We start from the raw sequence: 15,719 nt of genomic DNA on the forward strand, positions 1-15,719 counted from the left end.
AATGGACTAAATATTGTTAACTGTGATTCTTATTTGATAACTGTTGTGTGATATATTTTGCTATGTTAAGGTTAAAACCCTTCTTATTTAGACAGAAAAGAGGAGGTGGTGGGAGATGTCATTCTGTAAATATGTTTCTCATACTAGTTAATGAATAAAGCACTGTTGGCCAATAGAAAAGCAAGATAGGTGGGACTAGGAGACAAGGAGGAAAGAGGAAGTAGTAAGGAGGACGGAGAAAGCAGAATGCCGGCCTCTCTCTCTGGTAAGATGAGACCACGTGGAAGTACTTAGATTAATAGAAATGGGTTAATACTTAAGACAAAGCTAGCTGATAAGAAACAAGTAACTGGCCAACAGCATTATATTAAATACAGAGTCTCAATGTGTTAATTGGGGCTGGCGCCGCGGTGGGCTAGGCCAGCAGGGAAAAACTACTCGTAACACACCCCTGGCTAAACAAGAATCAGCACATGCAGAATCCCAGTCACCAGCATTTAGGGATCCACACGGCAGCTCCATCAGGCAGCATCTCTGTTTGGAGGCAGAGGGATATGCGTGACCAACACCTTCCCACCTCATCAAATGAGAAATCCATCTTCGCTTGTCATCACATTACATTCTTAAGTTTCCTGCAGTGTCTTCCTAAAGTATACAAGTTTTTTACTATTCAGATAGAATTCGACAAGAATATATTTTATTTTTTTCATAAAAGTTTTAACAAAAATATATTTTTCCTTAACTTAAAATACAGTTTCAGAAAGCAAAAATTCGGGTTGTTATAATTCATTACACATTTTACAAAAAGTAGAGGGAAGCAGTCAGTAGTGTGTGAAGCAACAGTATGTTCACTTCAGAAGCTTGACTCTGTCCTTCAGCACCTTAAAGGTGGGGTTCTTGCTAATTTTCTTGTTGAAGATGGCCAGGAGCTCCTCTTCTGACATGTGATTGCCGCTTGTCACTGCATGGTACTGAGCTATAACCTTTACAAAGAGAGAGAAAGAGAGACTTGTTGTAGATGTGCTCAGCTAATCTACCTGTCTAGGCTACTTTGGAAATGAAGTATACAAAAAAAAAAAAAAAAAAAAAAAAAAAAAGTAGGTAAATGCTACAAAATAAAAGAAACCCAGAAGCTGGTCACACAAGCATGTACTGATTATGAAGACCCAACAGCTGCCCATGTGTGACAACTACATATCACACACAGCTACAGAATTTAAAAAATAAGGGGGGGGGGGCTTGCTGGCAAGAAGGCTCAAAGGAAGGGACTTGCCTTGCAAGCCTAATGACTTGGTCCAAACCCTAGGGCCCAAATGATGGAAGGAGAAAATGCTCCTACAAGCTGTCCTCTGACCTCCACATTCATGCATACACTCTTACAAGTAAATAGATGCAATAAAACCTTTTTTGGGGAAAAAAACACCAGCAATGATTTGCATCAACAAAAGAGAGCAAAGTACCTAGAAAAACCACTTCTGGTCATTTCCAGGACAGTCAACTGTAGGCAGTGCATGCAGTTTTTAGACAGGTCCAGAGTCAGAGAACTACCCTGGCTCGGCTGCAGGATGGATGGGCTTGTTCCAGCTGCACATGTGAGCAGCTCTGAAGTATGTCTGTCTGTCTGCCTCTCTCAGTGTCTCAGGTTAAACAACACACATACACATTTAGAAAACCCCTCCCCAGCTGTTCCATGTTTTATTGCAGGAGGTACCTTTTTCTTTAACTTTTTGACTGATATCTCGTTGTCTGGAGCCTGTTTCAGAACGGCTTTAATGGTCCCCTTCCAGTTGAATTTACCTACAACGCAAGGAATGATGAATAAGGCCTTTTGTCTTGTTACCCAAAGGGCAAAGAAAAAAATGTCTTTCACTCCTGGAAAATGACTCTCCCATGAACAAGGCCCCAAGTCCTCCTTCACTAGCCCAGTAATAGCAGCCTCCAAAGACCAACTGTTTCTCAGAGAGCAATGTACTCAGTGAGGAGAGATGGTCCTCATAAGCATCATGGTAGGGACAGCCTCCTGGGAGAAAGGATTAACAGACACACCGAGCTGGGTATCCAGACATCCTGTTGTATAGAAGATGCAGCTGAGCAGCTCAGCCTGCGCCTCCTTTTCCTGTTAGGCCCAGCTCTAACTGAATGCCAGACTCAGCAAACCTAAAACATGCAAAGGTGGTGAGAGACAGACTTGCAGTGTCTCGGGACCTGCCATGGGACAGACTCTTCTGCTCCACAGTCTACATTTGGAGCCAAGAAAGCCAGTGACCGACAAGGCCACCAGGTAAAAGTCAGCCTTAGCCCACACCTCAGATTCAGCAAAACAGCAAAGAAGGGGGCCTGGCCCACCACCAGCACTGAAAGCACAACCACTAACTCTCGGCTAGTGCCACAGCTATGTTCAACCAGTAACCATTGCTGGCCAAGGACGAGTTTGGGGCAGAATTCTGCCTTCCAAAGGCTATGGTAGGGACAGGGACAGTCATAAATGAACAAGAAATAAAAACTTTGGTCCACCTTGGTGGATAATGAGTATGAAGTTGACTGGTTATGGTGACAGCAGAGGCCACAAGGGGAACCCCCACTGGCAGTGAAAATGACAGGGAACTTGGATATCCTTCACCTCTACCTGGCAGCAGGAGCACCCACCAGCTAAAGGTCTAGAGAGAAAGCTAGGTAAGCAGGAAGTAAGCTGTGGGCACAGGCCTGTAATCCCAACTACTTGGAGGCTAGGCAGGAGGATCACAAATCCAAGGCCAGCTAGTCTGGCATACAGAGTAAGGCCAAGGCCTGCCAGGACAACTTAGTGATACTTTGGTCCCAAAATAATAAAAGAGGCTGTAGATGAAGCTCAGTGATGGACTGTTTGCTTAGCACCCATTCTGTTCAAGCCTTAGGGAGAAAAAAAATGTAACTGGGCATGGTGGCACTCAGCACTCAGAGGCAGAGGTCAGCCTCAAGTGAGGGCTACACAAAAACCCTGTCTCAAAAACAGAACAGAACAAGTATGTGTGTATAACACACACACGTATGATATATAAAATTATAACTTATAATAAAAACCAAAACCCCCAAATCCAACCAGGAAAGGGACAAAAGACCAATGAGAAAACAAACAACTTAACCCTTAAATTCAAGAGATCTGATTAAGCGGGCAGTCACTAAGTCACTAAACCCCCAGGGATGGCTCTAACTCCCATCTCGGCTCATTTCTGCTGGCAGGAGGAGGTGGGAGTCTACATGGAGAGTTTCCAGCTTCATGACGCATGGGCTCACTGGCGCCACCTAAAGGGCAACACACGCTATAGTCTGGATCTGGAGTGCCCACTAAAGACTGGAGCCCAGCTTGGTGCCACCAAGAAGTATAGGAACCCGGACAACGTGGGACACTAGTAGTCTAAGTCTTTGGGTCACTCCAGAATTGACCTTCAAGGGGCTGTGAGACCCAAGTCTCTTCTTTTTTCCCTTTTTGACCTTTTTAGTAGCAAGGTCCTACTACTGACCCCAAACCTGTGAGCCAGAATTACTAATTTTAAAGCTTGATTATCTCAGATATATTTGTTACAGCAATGGCATGATGGCCAACATCTCTATATATTTTCAACCCAGACTCCCCCTTTGCCTTAAGAGAGATAGAGGCACTGTGGTACCAACCCATAGGTCTGGAACACTGGGTTCACTTTAAAATTCTTAGCTGTGCCTCTGACAGGCATGACCCTGCAAGGAAGTACCTGACCTACGGCTGCCAGGAGCTTCTTTTTCCTACCCACAGAGAATTAACACAGGCAGTGGTACCTTTCGCTGGGACCTCATGGTCCTCGGTCTCTCCCTCCTCAGGTTGTCCTGGCAACTTCATCTTTTTTTTCTTCTTGTTATCGGACTCAACTGTTAGAGAAGCAAAAAGGGTTAGCAGCTTCCAGTCACAAAAGCCCAGCTTGGCATCAGCATGCCAGCCCCCTCCCAGCACCTCCCTCTGCAGATTCCATTACTATGCTTGCTGGAGATGAGCAATAGAAGGCGGACGGTGAGGTCAGCTGGGGCCCTACAGTTTCTGCCCGCCTCCTTACCTGGTCTAGAAGGTGAGGCCTAGCACATCTCTCTGAACCCCAACTCACAGCCCCAGAGGACCCATGCTGGGGCTGAGCACTCACCTTCCGAGTGTTTTTGCCGTTTCTGTTTCCTTGCCCCTGACTTGGTCTGGCCCTCATCAGCGTCTTCCCCAGGGGCCCCATTCCTGTCTGCATCCTCTTCCGAGGCCTGCCCACCCCGGGCCCTCTTCTTTTCTGGAGGGCCGTTGGCCCTGGTGGTCTCCTCCCCACCAGCCTCATGTCCAGCCTCCTGGCCCTTTTTGCGCTTCTTTGGCTTCTGGCCCTTCGGGTTTTCCTGTTGGTCTTCTAGCTTCAGCTCTCTCTTCTCCTTCTTCCTATTCTTCTGTCGTTCTCCCTTCTTCTCTCTTTTACTCTTCTCTGCCTCTACTTGCTCTTCTGTGCTGCCATTTGTCTTGGCAGATGGAACCTTAGTGGGGATCTCTGCGTGCGCCTTGGCCACGGGGCTGGGTGGCTGCTGATCTTGCTCCTTATGAAGTAAAGACAAGAGTCACCTAAGTATCTCTTCTGGTTATGCCTACTGTCCATACTGTACTATTCATGACCGTGACACAGACAGCTAAAATTTAGCAATACAAGTAAAGCACCCCCAAGTTCACATCCCGTTCTGGAACCTGTTTTCATGATATTAAAGGGTGAAAAGAAGCCAGCCTGTAATTCGGGATCACTGTCACCCTTTATCCAGACGAGGACAGAGCAGCCAGATGCAGGGGGTCATATCGTGGAACACTAGATGTGTTATATTCATTTACGCTGTGGAAGTTTTGTTTAATGACGTAAAGATATGTTGCATTCTTTTATGCTGCATTTGTTTAACTCTATGAAGCTGTGTTGCTTTGCCTGCTTAAAACACCTGATTGATCTAATAAAGACCTGGATGGCCAATAGCTAGACAGAAGGATGGATGGGGCTGCCAGAAAGAGAGAATAAATAGAGAAAAAGAGAAGAGACAGAGAGAAAAGGAGGAGGATGCAAGGGGCCAGCCACTTAGCCGCCCACCCACCCAGCCAGACACAGAAGGAGGAGGAAAGAAAAGACATATAGAAATAGAAAAAGGTAAAAGCCCAAGGCAAAGAGTAGATGACATGATTCAAATTAAGAAGAGCTACTAGAAACAAGCCAAGCTAAGGCAAGGCATTTATAAACAGTAAGTCTCTGTGTGTTTATTTGGGAGCTGGTTGGCAGGCCCCAAAGAGCAAAGAGTAAAAACAAAACAAAAACCCTACAGCATCAGGGAGCTGTGTCTGAAGAGCTGAGCTCAAGGTTCAGTTCCACTGCTAGAGACACCCAGGAGCTACTGCTTCATCTATAGGACAGGGCACGTGTAACCTCCACGTACAGCAGACACATGGCCAACTCAAGAGAGGTATGCCCTGTGAGTAGTGTAGTGGGCACAATGTACGTACGTGTCCTGTAAATGGAACACAAAGACACTGTCACAGCATCCTTCTCCAGATGAGATGGCCATCCTCAGGACGGTCACAGACAGCTGCCAGTGTAAAAAATGGGAAGTAAAGTCTGCGGGTTTGAGAGGCTCTTGCAAGGGCAGTCATTGCAGGTTGGTTTCTGATGTGACGGAAGCACAAGTGGCAGAACCTCTGGGCCTTTATGGTTAGTTAGGTCATCAGGAATGCTGCCTCAGTGAGCTAAGACCAAACCTACCCTGAACCTTGTTAGCTTTGTGCTAACCATGCCACCTCTTCCCAAAATGCTCCTATCACAAAACTACCTGTGTCTGCCAGAAGCTAATGGATGGATGGAACCAGCTCATCTCAGACTTCCAACCTCCAACCTGTGAGCCAGCTAAGCCTCTTTCCTTCACAAAGAGCCCTCTCTGAGGTCAGTGTAGCCCAGAAATCCAAGGCACTGCATGCACTGGCTGAAAGAGACTTTCTCTCTAATAAGATTGGGCAACAGGTTCCATGCAAACAGTTGCCCTTTCTGTTATATTCCTACCACACTGACCTCTCAAGATGTAAGAGAACAGCATACTGAACTGCCTGTAAGTTGTGGGCCTCTGCAGAGGGAGGGATAACGCTGTCCCACAGGCCAACAAGCCTGGGTTGAGGCATCCACAAGCATGACAGCAAGTTCCCTCCCTGGTCACATCCAAATGACATGGAACATGTTACTCAGTCCTCTCTGCAATGCCAAAATGAAGGCAAACCAGCCTTCACCTGGCGTTCTAACTCAGTGCCTTGGGAGGGCAGCACTGGGAAGCAAACTAACTACTGAGGATTTCTCAGAAGCTGACAAGGCTCCTGGGGGAAAAGAGGCTTAAAGTGAATCCAGAAACAGACCCAGGAGGAGGAATGGGACATCCCTCACCCTTTTCCTACAACTGTCTTCTGGGAAGCTGTTACAATGTATTAGCCAGCCTCCCATTGCCTTAAGGAAGGAGGTGACTAGCTTATAAAATGTTTATCTTAGTTGATGATCCTGAAGGTTCCTATCCAAGACTGAAAAGCTTTGGGTCTCAGGCTGGGGAGTGGCAAGGTAAATCACTTATGTCATAAATCTGAAAGCAAAGCCAACAAAGGGCTGAGGTCTCAACACCCCCTCAAAGGCATGCCCTTAATGTCCTAACTTCCTCCCACCAGACCTCACTTGCTAAAAGCTCCACACCTCCCCAATAGTGCCAGAAGCTGACGAGGAGACTTCAGCACATGGGCCTTTGGAGACATTCAATACTCAAAGACTAACATGTGGCCACTGAGTACCAGAACCTGTAACTTTCCTTCTACTGTGCTTAGACCCAGTTTTCCAGCTGGTGTCAAACCAGCTCACAGCTGCAGGACGGAAGGCACACAGAAGTTCTTAGAGACTCACTTCTTCCCTCTTCGTTCCACTCCATTCCCAGTTCCTGGGTGCTGCCTTGCCCAACTCTTCCGCAGTGGAACACCCCTCTCCTTTCTGCCCACCGCCTTTTGCTCTTCCCGGCACTAAGACTTGGCCTTCTGTGAACCCCTCATCCACTGCGGTTTCCACCACACTCAGCTCCACTGAGGCAGGAACATGACCTGATGATGGCTGCAGCCATGGCACCCCTGCTACATCAGAAATAGAAACCCCTCCCCTGCCATGCCTGCAGTTAGAGGAGGATATGCCCCAGCCACAGCTAAACCAAGCCAGAGGCCCTTCTGCTTTGCAGAGTCCCTGGACAGAGGTGTAGGGGCTGCTGTGATAGCCATGCTTAGCTGCCAGAGCACAGCAGGAGCTGACTGTTCATTTTCTTCAATTTTTAATGAGTTCATGAACTCCAATGAACTAGAAAAAAAGTTAAAACCCCGCAGTTGAACTAAACAATTTCAAATCTTTAAATTTTTTTGGTGTGAAAATAGAAATAACCTTTTAAAACCATATGTCACATTCATGTCAACTAAACGATAAACGGTTTTAAGATTTCAATGATCTAAGTTATGTATTGAGGAGACAAGTGCAAAGCGCAAGACATACCATAAAGGCGAGTTTCCTTTTGACCTCACTTTGCTGCTCCAGCTAACTTTTCCTTTTTGTACATGCATACATACAAGAACACTTGCTTATGTGTACATGTGTGGGACCCAGTCTCTTTTTCGTCACTTTCCACCTGTGCTTTGAGACAGGCACTCTCATAGGATCTGGAGCTTTTATTTAGGCTAGACCAGTCAGCTAACGAGTCCTGCGGATCCACCTCCTCTGCCTCCTCATCGCTGGGTTACAGATGACAGATGGCAGAGTGCTGCCATGCCAAGCCTACACGTGAACACTGGGGATCTGAAGCCAGGCCCTCATGCTTGTGAAGCAGGAGCTTTACATTAGCATTAAGTTCTAAAATTTTAACCCGCAAGACTAGTCAGAGCACACTCCTGCTTCCAAACCACTCAACAAAGTTCCCAAGCGAGTGCTGTATATCAACAATGGATCCAACAACTTGGGTGAAGAACAGCAAGCCAAGTCTGGCTATGTGGTTCACACCTGGGCGCTCTCTACCCAATCACTTTCACCAAAAGGTGGTTAATGGTTCAAATGCTCTCCTTGTATAAGAGGCAGGGTCAGGCTGACTGACCACCCTCTAAATACCATGGTATAGTTACAACACGCAAGTGTGTTGCCCTCAGCCTGTTTAAATTTCTTTCACAGCACTAAGCCACTCCTGAGATATTTGAGGTCTACAATAAGTAAGGAGTAAGTAAAAGGTGTATAGTAGCAAGGGTGTTTTAGATTAGGACACTGAAGACCCAAGGCTAAATAATGTGACGATCAAACAAACACAAAGCACAATGGAGTCCAGAGTCAGCTCAGTCAGACATCAAACCCGAGTTCATTGCCATTCACTCCATAAAAACTGTCCACTGCCAAGCCTGCAGGCCGAATGGCTGTCTCTGCACAACAGCTGGGCACTCCAGCTCATTCCTGCCCATCAAGGAGAGAACACACAGGCTTTCTGGAAATGTCATCTCAACCACCACACACAGCCCATCCACTATTCCCACCTGTCTGTCACACTGGAATCACACAGCCCATCCTCTATTCCCACCTGTCTGTCATACTGTAATCACAGCCCACCCACTATTCCCACCTATGATACTGTAATCACACTCTGTCACATTGTAATCACACAGCCCATCCACTATTCCCACCTATCATACTGTAATCACACTCTGTCACACTGGAATCACACAGCCCATCCACTATTCCCATTGTCTGTCACACTGGAATCACACAGTAGAGTGGACTCACACTGCTGGACGCCTCGGAGAAGATGTTCCACACCTGCTCCAGAATAGCATCACTGTGCACTTTCAGGCTGTTCCTCATCCAGTTCTGTAGACACAAAGTGAAAGCTGTTGTCCCCTCTGACAGGTCACTGATGGGCACACCCACCCCAATTTGGGAATGTCATTTAAATCCATACCTGAAACTTTGCCTTTTTTCTGGGAACATTGTCAAAAGCACTGATTTGCTCCAAAAGTTCTCGAACCTTAGGGCTGACATTGGGTTTCTTTATTAATTCATTAATTTTCTATTTAAAAGAAGAAGAAGAAAATAAACAACTGACATATTGGCTTGGCTAAAGGGCTCTCACCTTCAAAGCCAATGACAAATACTCTCCTATTCCACACAGCACTCAAAACCTGGCCAAAGCTGTTAGGCAAGAAAGAGAAGCCAAAGCCTTCCTAACAGAAGGGGGAAAATCAGGTCAAATATTCACAGGCAACGTTTGAAGGAATATGGTCTTGCATGTAGAAAGCTCTAGAGGGGAAAACCAGTTAGAATTAACAACACATTCAGCAAAGCTGCAGAACACACAATCAATTCTTAAAAAGCAAGCTGCATTTTTATACACCAACAAAAACAATTCGAATGTGAATATGAACATTAGGAGAATTCCATTTGCAATACAACATTACGATGTCAACCTGAAAACTATAGCAAAGTCCATCTTTGGCTTTAGTATGTGTGGACTAATTCACATGGAACTCTGAGGGACTCCAAACAACAGTTACAATCTTGATAAATAAGTTGTGGTTTTGTTTTTTAATTCAAAACTTACCACAAAGTTACAATGATCCATAGAGTGATGAACTGCCAGAAAGACCACTAGAAAGTGCAGGAATAAGCCCCTGAGGATATGGTCAAAGAGTTTTTGACAAGGATATCAAGTGCAATCCATGGAAGAATGGACCCTCTTTTCAACAAATGGTGCTAGGATCCTCACATGGAAATTGGACCTTATATTACATAAAAAAGAAAAGAAAAAAGCCCCAAATGGATCAAAGACCTTCAGGACATCTAATCCGGTAACAATGTCTTGCACATGACATCAGATGGACAGTATTAAGGGGCAGCAGGATGGCTCAATGGGGAAAGGTGTTTGTGTGGAGGTCAGAGGACAACTGGTATCAATCACTTCTCTACTATGAGTCCTGAGTGAGGACTAACTCAGGTTCTCCGACCTGGTGGCTAGCACCCGTATCCTAGCTGAGTCACCTTGCCAGCACTATGACACATTAAAGGTTTCAGCAGCTTCTCAACCAGGCAGCCACTAATAAGCCCTTCACAAGGGTCATGCTAAGTTCACACTCTGCCACTCAATGGGAGAACTAATTTGAAAATGCAGTCTCCTCAAAGGCGCTATCTGTCCAGGGATCTTCCCTTCTTTCAAACCAGAGCTTGCCACTTCTGTAAATATTTTCATTTTATTTAACTAGAAAATTCCTTACCTTGTGAAGCTATTTACTTTGTTCAGATGTGGCAGACTGACACTGCTTAAGCTGTACGGTCTCTACCAAGGTCAAAGAGGGAGTATATCGTGGTTTAATAAGGAAAACTACTCGTAACAGGAGTACACCTGTACATGCCTCAGTTTCATTTTACAGCCAAAAGGAAGTTAGCAGGGACCCTCGAATATCGTGAACACGATTCATAAAACACATCAGCCAAAGATAAACGAAGCACAATTTTATCTTTCTCAAGATGTTCTCACACTTGTGTTCCACCCCAGGGTATGCTGTCTCAAGTGACTTGTCTGCACAGGTGGCACTCATCAGCGAATCCCCAGAAGGATGCAGGAGTGATGTGACAGAGTGGACAGAGACCCTTACCTGAATCCACGCCTGCTGCTTTGCATCACCTTTGTGCGTCTTGGCTTCGTAGTCTTTGCCTCCATACTTCTGACTCTCACTGATACACTTCACGTGGCTTTTATAGTCATCGCCCCTGCAGAGGGAACAGAGTCTCATCACTAGGCCTGACAATGTGGGCTAATGGCTCTCAAAGAAAGAGCACACTGCTTACTCTGTGATTTTCCATACCTGGCCAACTGCACAAACAGCCCAACTCTTAACCTAATTATTCTGCTATTTTGTTGATGTCTCAGAGCAGCAGGATCTGACAGAACCACAACAAAGTACCATCCCCTCCCCTGTAATGCCCTACAAGTCCCTTATTCTGAGTGCTCACTTCCTTGCGTTAGATAATAATGGAAGCAAAATGCCAGCCAGGAGCTGAATGATCAAATTTTCTCTAGAAACACTTTTTTTTTTTGGATTGTGCTGGGAATTGAATCCAGGACCTCATGCATACCAGACAAGAGCTCTGACACTGAACTATAAACTATATGCTCCTGAAACTGTGTGTGTACTAAGTGCACACAAGGAGGTCAGAGGACAATCTAGGGGAGTCATTTTTCTCTTCCGCCTTGGGTCCTGGGAATGGAACTTAGGTGCTCAAGCTTGTAGGGCAGACACTTTAAAACCCAGTGAGCCACCTTCCGAGTCCCAAATTCTCTAACCAACAGAATCCCGTCCCTATGATCTTCGATTTAACAAGTCCTTAAAATTAAATGGCACTCCCTGAAGAGTCACACCAAGTTTAGTCAACAGACACTAAAGTTTCTTTCTTGGTCTCTGTCCTCAGTTTGCTCCTCTGTTTTCCCAAGCTTTGGGGGGGTCTGGACTTCTATAACTGTATCTTCAGGGTTTATCAGAACTTACCAGAAATCTTTCCCACAGTCAATGCAAGAAAGACATTCACAGTTTCTGCAGACAGATACATGCTTTTCCACCTGTATTTTCTTCACTGATTCACCACATGCATTGCATGTAAAAAATACCATTTTGGTTAAATGTTCTATTAAATATTCTGCCGCAGACAGGTTTAAACTCTTGTCCTAAAAAACAAAACAAGATAAAGATATTATAATAAGCAGAAACTTCTTCCAATAAATGAATTCCAAAGTAAAAAGCAGACTCAAAGCTTACCAGTATTCGCGGAGAAGTAACCTACCACCAGTGTCAGAAAAACTGGCCACATGCTCAGCACAGGCCAGGAACTATGCTCAGGAGCTTACTCAGGAAGGATGTCATGGCTCAACGTTCCTAAGAGGCCACAGAGGCACAGGAACTTGCCCAGGAGAGCATAAAAAAGGTTTAAACCTGGCAGATTAGCAGCACAGGTAAAGCTTTCACTAATGACCTCAAGCACCAACCCCTGCATTAATGTATACAAAATCAAGTAACCAGCACCACAGTGCAGATGTGCAGTGCATACTGGAACTGTGACTACCACACCGACAAAGCAAGGGGGCAAGCAGCAGAGCTTAGCAAATAGAGAAGCTAAAGAACAATTCCAGTGAAGACTAAAAATGTTTCCTACATGCACAATGATGGAGTCACAAAAGTTAAAGCGAAGACAAACCCTTGGCTTCAGTGGACAGGAATAAATGAACACATTCCAATAGGGCTAATGTACATCAGGCAGGAAAAAAGGAACCTATTACAGTCACTCCCAAACCCAGCCTCCTCACGTGCACCCAGCATGGAGGGCATCTGCATACAGACAGCTAGTTTACATTGTATGCATGCTACTGTACTCTGCAAAGATTCCTAAAGTGTTAGGATGCCACACAGTAACTTTCCATGCTCACATAACCTTTTACTCACTGGACTTTAAGAGAGCAGTGCTGTTCTTCCTAAAACGGGCTTTGTCCAGCCCAAATCAGAGAGCTGCTTAATCCAGCACCCGTTTCCTCGGTATGAAATGAAGGCACGGACCAGGAGCACACACGGGACTTGCTTCTCTGCTTCCTGTAAGAACTCTTCTTGTCATTACTGGTTTACAGTAAATTCCCAAGCATGAACCCCATTCCGAACCCCACCTTACCCCACCCCAATGCTGGTGAGGTCATGACAAAGCAAGATCAGGGCTGTTTTCTTCCACTGAGTCCTGAATGGAAATGTCCATCCTGGTGTACAAAGTCGCCGTCGTTCAGTCTGGTGCTCCCCCCATGGGGCGCTGTTGGACACTGACTCATCTTATGTGCTAGACACAAACCACAGGTCCTTGACACCAAGGTCTCATCTCCTTAGCTTGGAACAGAGCTGATTAGCAAGGAAAGGCATATGGACAGCTACAGCCTGCAACCAAAGGCTGAATGAGGCAGATAGGATCACCACTCTAGGCCATGCAAGTACTGTTACCTAGCATGGTTTTTGTAGAGACATGTGCCACAGCCAGAGCTCAAGGAGCTGGGACCACAGCCTGGCTTCTGAGACGCTTACTGTTACTATGCACAAGGCAGATGGACATAATTAAACACCAGGCAGCTAAGGCAGCAGTTCTTCCGCCCAAGTGAGAAAACTTGGGAAACGGGAGCCAACCACAGGACACCTAATCTGGACATTCTTACACATTTATATAAGAACAAGACAACTTGTCACTAATTAGATACCAAGAGATGGACCGCTGTCACAGCACAGGGAGCAGCTGCTGCGACAGCTAAAGGAGCAACTAAAAATTCAGAAAGCACGTCCACGACAGGGCTACAAAGAAAACACCCCTCCAACTTGACATGGTTGAGGGCTTCCAAACCTCCGCCACTGAGGACTGCTGTCTCTGGCCAAGGGAGGAGCGGGCAAATTAAAGGCCCAAGAAGGCCACTGGGAACAAGATACAGGGAAAGACAGAAGTGATGTGCCAAAAAACATGCTTACAGCACCTACACAGAACAGGCCCCTACAGACTGGGCAGGGTGAGAACACCAACTCAGGGGAAGTTTGGGATCGGGTCATATATACAACCGAGCACTAGTCTGGTACCCAGCTTTTCTTCCTATGTATTTGACATGAAATGGGAACCTGCAGCATGTCCACCTGCTAGGCTAACAAGATAAGATTTGTAAGGAGCTTATTCATGATCCAGGGAGGACAACCCAGCCCCAGGGTCACCTTGGCTGTGCAGCACATTCAACATGGGGAAAATATCTTTCATTTATGAGCTATATGTAGCACATACTACAAAAAACCTGTAAGGCTTGGAATCACAAAAGCCAGCCCAACTGACCAAGCAGGACCCAAGTCTTAGTTCAGGATTCACAGCACCACAAATGCAAAGGTTACAAGCTACAGATGGAACCCTGGGCTAAGTGAGGCCAGCAACGTCCTGTGGTTTCCATTGCTGTGATAAACACTATGACCAAGAGCAAGGTCAGAGGTCAACCTCAGGAGTCACCCACCTTCTCTCTCTCTCTCTCTTTTTTTTTTAAAGATTTATGTATGTGCCTAGTACTCAGAGAGGTCTTAAGAAGGCATTGGATATCTTGGATTTTGGGTGCTGGGAATTGAACCCGGACCCTCAGAAAGAGCAAGTACTCTTCAGCACTGAGCCACGTCTGCAGCCCCCACCTTGTCTCCCACTGGGAGCTGGAGGGCTTGCTGATTAGACCGGCTAGCTGGCTAGTGAGCCACAGGGATTCATCACCACTCCTTGCTTTTTAACCTAGTCCCTAGGCAAGAGAACTCAGGGCCTCATGCTTGTGCGGCAAGCACTTTACAGACTGGACTAGCTCCCCATTCTTAGCATACAGTGTTTTACTTATGCACACACCCTGACTACATCTTAAAGGCCAGGTTGGCAACTCCAGAGCAGGAACCAGTGAGAAAGTTCTCCCTATGAAATAGGGGCTCAACCCACTATACTAGACACAGGAGAATCCCCAGAATCACAGGTGCAGTACAAGAGAAGAAAAGACAGGCACTTATTTCTACCCTCCTGGGTCCTGGGGGAAGACCATGAGTGGAGCACCTGTTTCCACCGAAGCTCAAAGAATCCAAGCTATGCCCCTGCCTTGAAATTCGAGCATCCCCATCACAACCTCGCCCGGATACCCGAATAATTACAAGTGTTAGGCACGATGATAGACACTAGGAGCCAGGTACAATCTAAGCAAGTCCTGTGTCCTAAGCCCTCAATGGCCAGAAGTTAGGCTTGCAGGCACACATACATACCCCTTTTACCTCTCTGTCCTAGGAGGTAGTTGCAATAGGAAATTCCCGACATTTTCTTTTTTCTTTTTCGAGACAGGGTTTCTCCATGTAACTGTTCTGGAACCCACTTTGTACACCAGACTGGCCACGAACTCACAGAGCTCCCCCTGCCTCTGCTTCCCGAGTGCTTGGGATTGAAGGCGTGCGTGTGCCACCAGCGGCCCGCAATTCTGACATTTTTCTGAGCATACTATATGTCAAGCTTTTTAATCCCTGTAATCTTCACACACACCCCAAATTAGGTACTCTAGCAACCCTTCTGGACAGACGTGGAGCCAAGCACAACAGGGTTGAGAAGCTTGAGTTGGAGATTTGGGGATTCGCACGCACTTCTTAGGTCTTTGGTCCCCTGCGCTCCAGGAGCCGTCAGGCCCCTCCCCAGGACCGAGTTGTGGAGACTCAGAATACAGCCTTCTCCCCAAAAGGCAGCAGGTCTGAAGCCCTGTGCGGTGGGGAACCAACCATGCCATCTGGCCGGCCTCGATGGCCTCTCTCACTAAAACCCGGGACTCAGGACTGCAGCCTTTGCCGGCGAGCGGGTCCGCGAAGAAGGCGACCATGCCGCCACCGCCCTCCCTCAGGCCCCGGGCTCCAGGCCGCCGCCCTCACCTCTCAGCAGACTCCTCCAACGGTCTTAACCGGCTGCCGGGAGCACGTGGAGCCGCAGCCGCCCAGCGTACCGCCGCCACCGGCTCTCCCCAGCTCGCCCGCGCAGAACTCCCGACCGGCCGGCGCGTGCCAATGAGCATGCGCGTCGCGGCCACGCCCCGGACGGAAATGACGGCGCCGGAAGCCGCCGATGAGCCGC

The 15,719-nt window shown here is 46.8% G+C and overlaps 1 protein-coding gene across 2 annotated transcripts; it reads right to left on the bottom strand.

The window, feature by feature from the left end:
- Nucleotides 1-675: 675 nt before the first annotated feature.
- Nucleotides 676-15,659, bottom strand: Lyar (Ly1 antibody reactive). 2 transcript variants are annotated; one of them, XM_051200279.1, is made up of 9 exons: nucleotides 15,521-15,659; nucleotides 11,582-11,757; nucleotides 10,691-10,805; nucleotides 9,001-9,108; nucleotides 8,826-8,909; nucleotides 4,149-4,572; nucleotides 3,793-3,882; nucleotides 1,712-1,797; nucleotides 676-983 (listed from the first exon to the last, which is right to left on the bottom strand). In XM_051200279.1, the coding sequence occupies exons 2-9, from the start codon at nucleotides 11,701-11,703 to the stop codon at nucleotides 849-851; spliced, it is 1,164 nt and encodes a 387-aa protein (XP_051056236.1). In that variant the 5' UTR covers nucleotides 11,704-11,757; nucleotides 15,521-15,659; the 3' UTR covers nucleotides 676-848. The 2 variants fall into 2 exon arrangements, with proteins under 2 accessions (XP_051056236.1, XP_051056235.1); XM_051200278.1 differs by lacking the exon at nucleotides 15,521-15,659 and adding an exon at nucleotides 15,242-15,437.
- Nucleotides 15,660-15,719: the final 60 nt, after the last annotated feature.

Source organism: Phodopus roborovskii, unplaced genomic scaffold (genome assembly GCF_943737965.1).
Source record: "Phodopus roborovskii unplaced genomic scaffold, PHOROB, whole genome shotgun sequence".
In the NCBI taxonomy this organism is placed as follows: domain Eukaryota; kingdom Metazoa; phylum Chordata; class Mammalia; order Rodentia; family Cricetidae; genus Phodopus; species Phodopus roborovskii.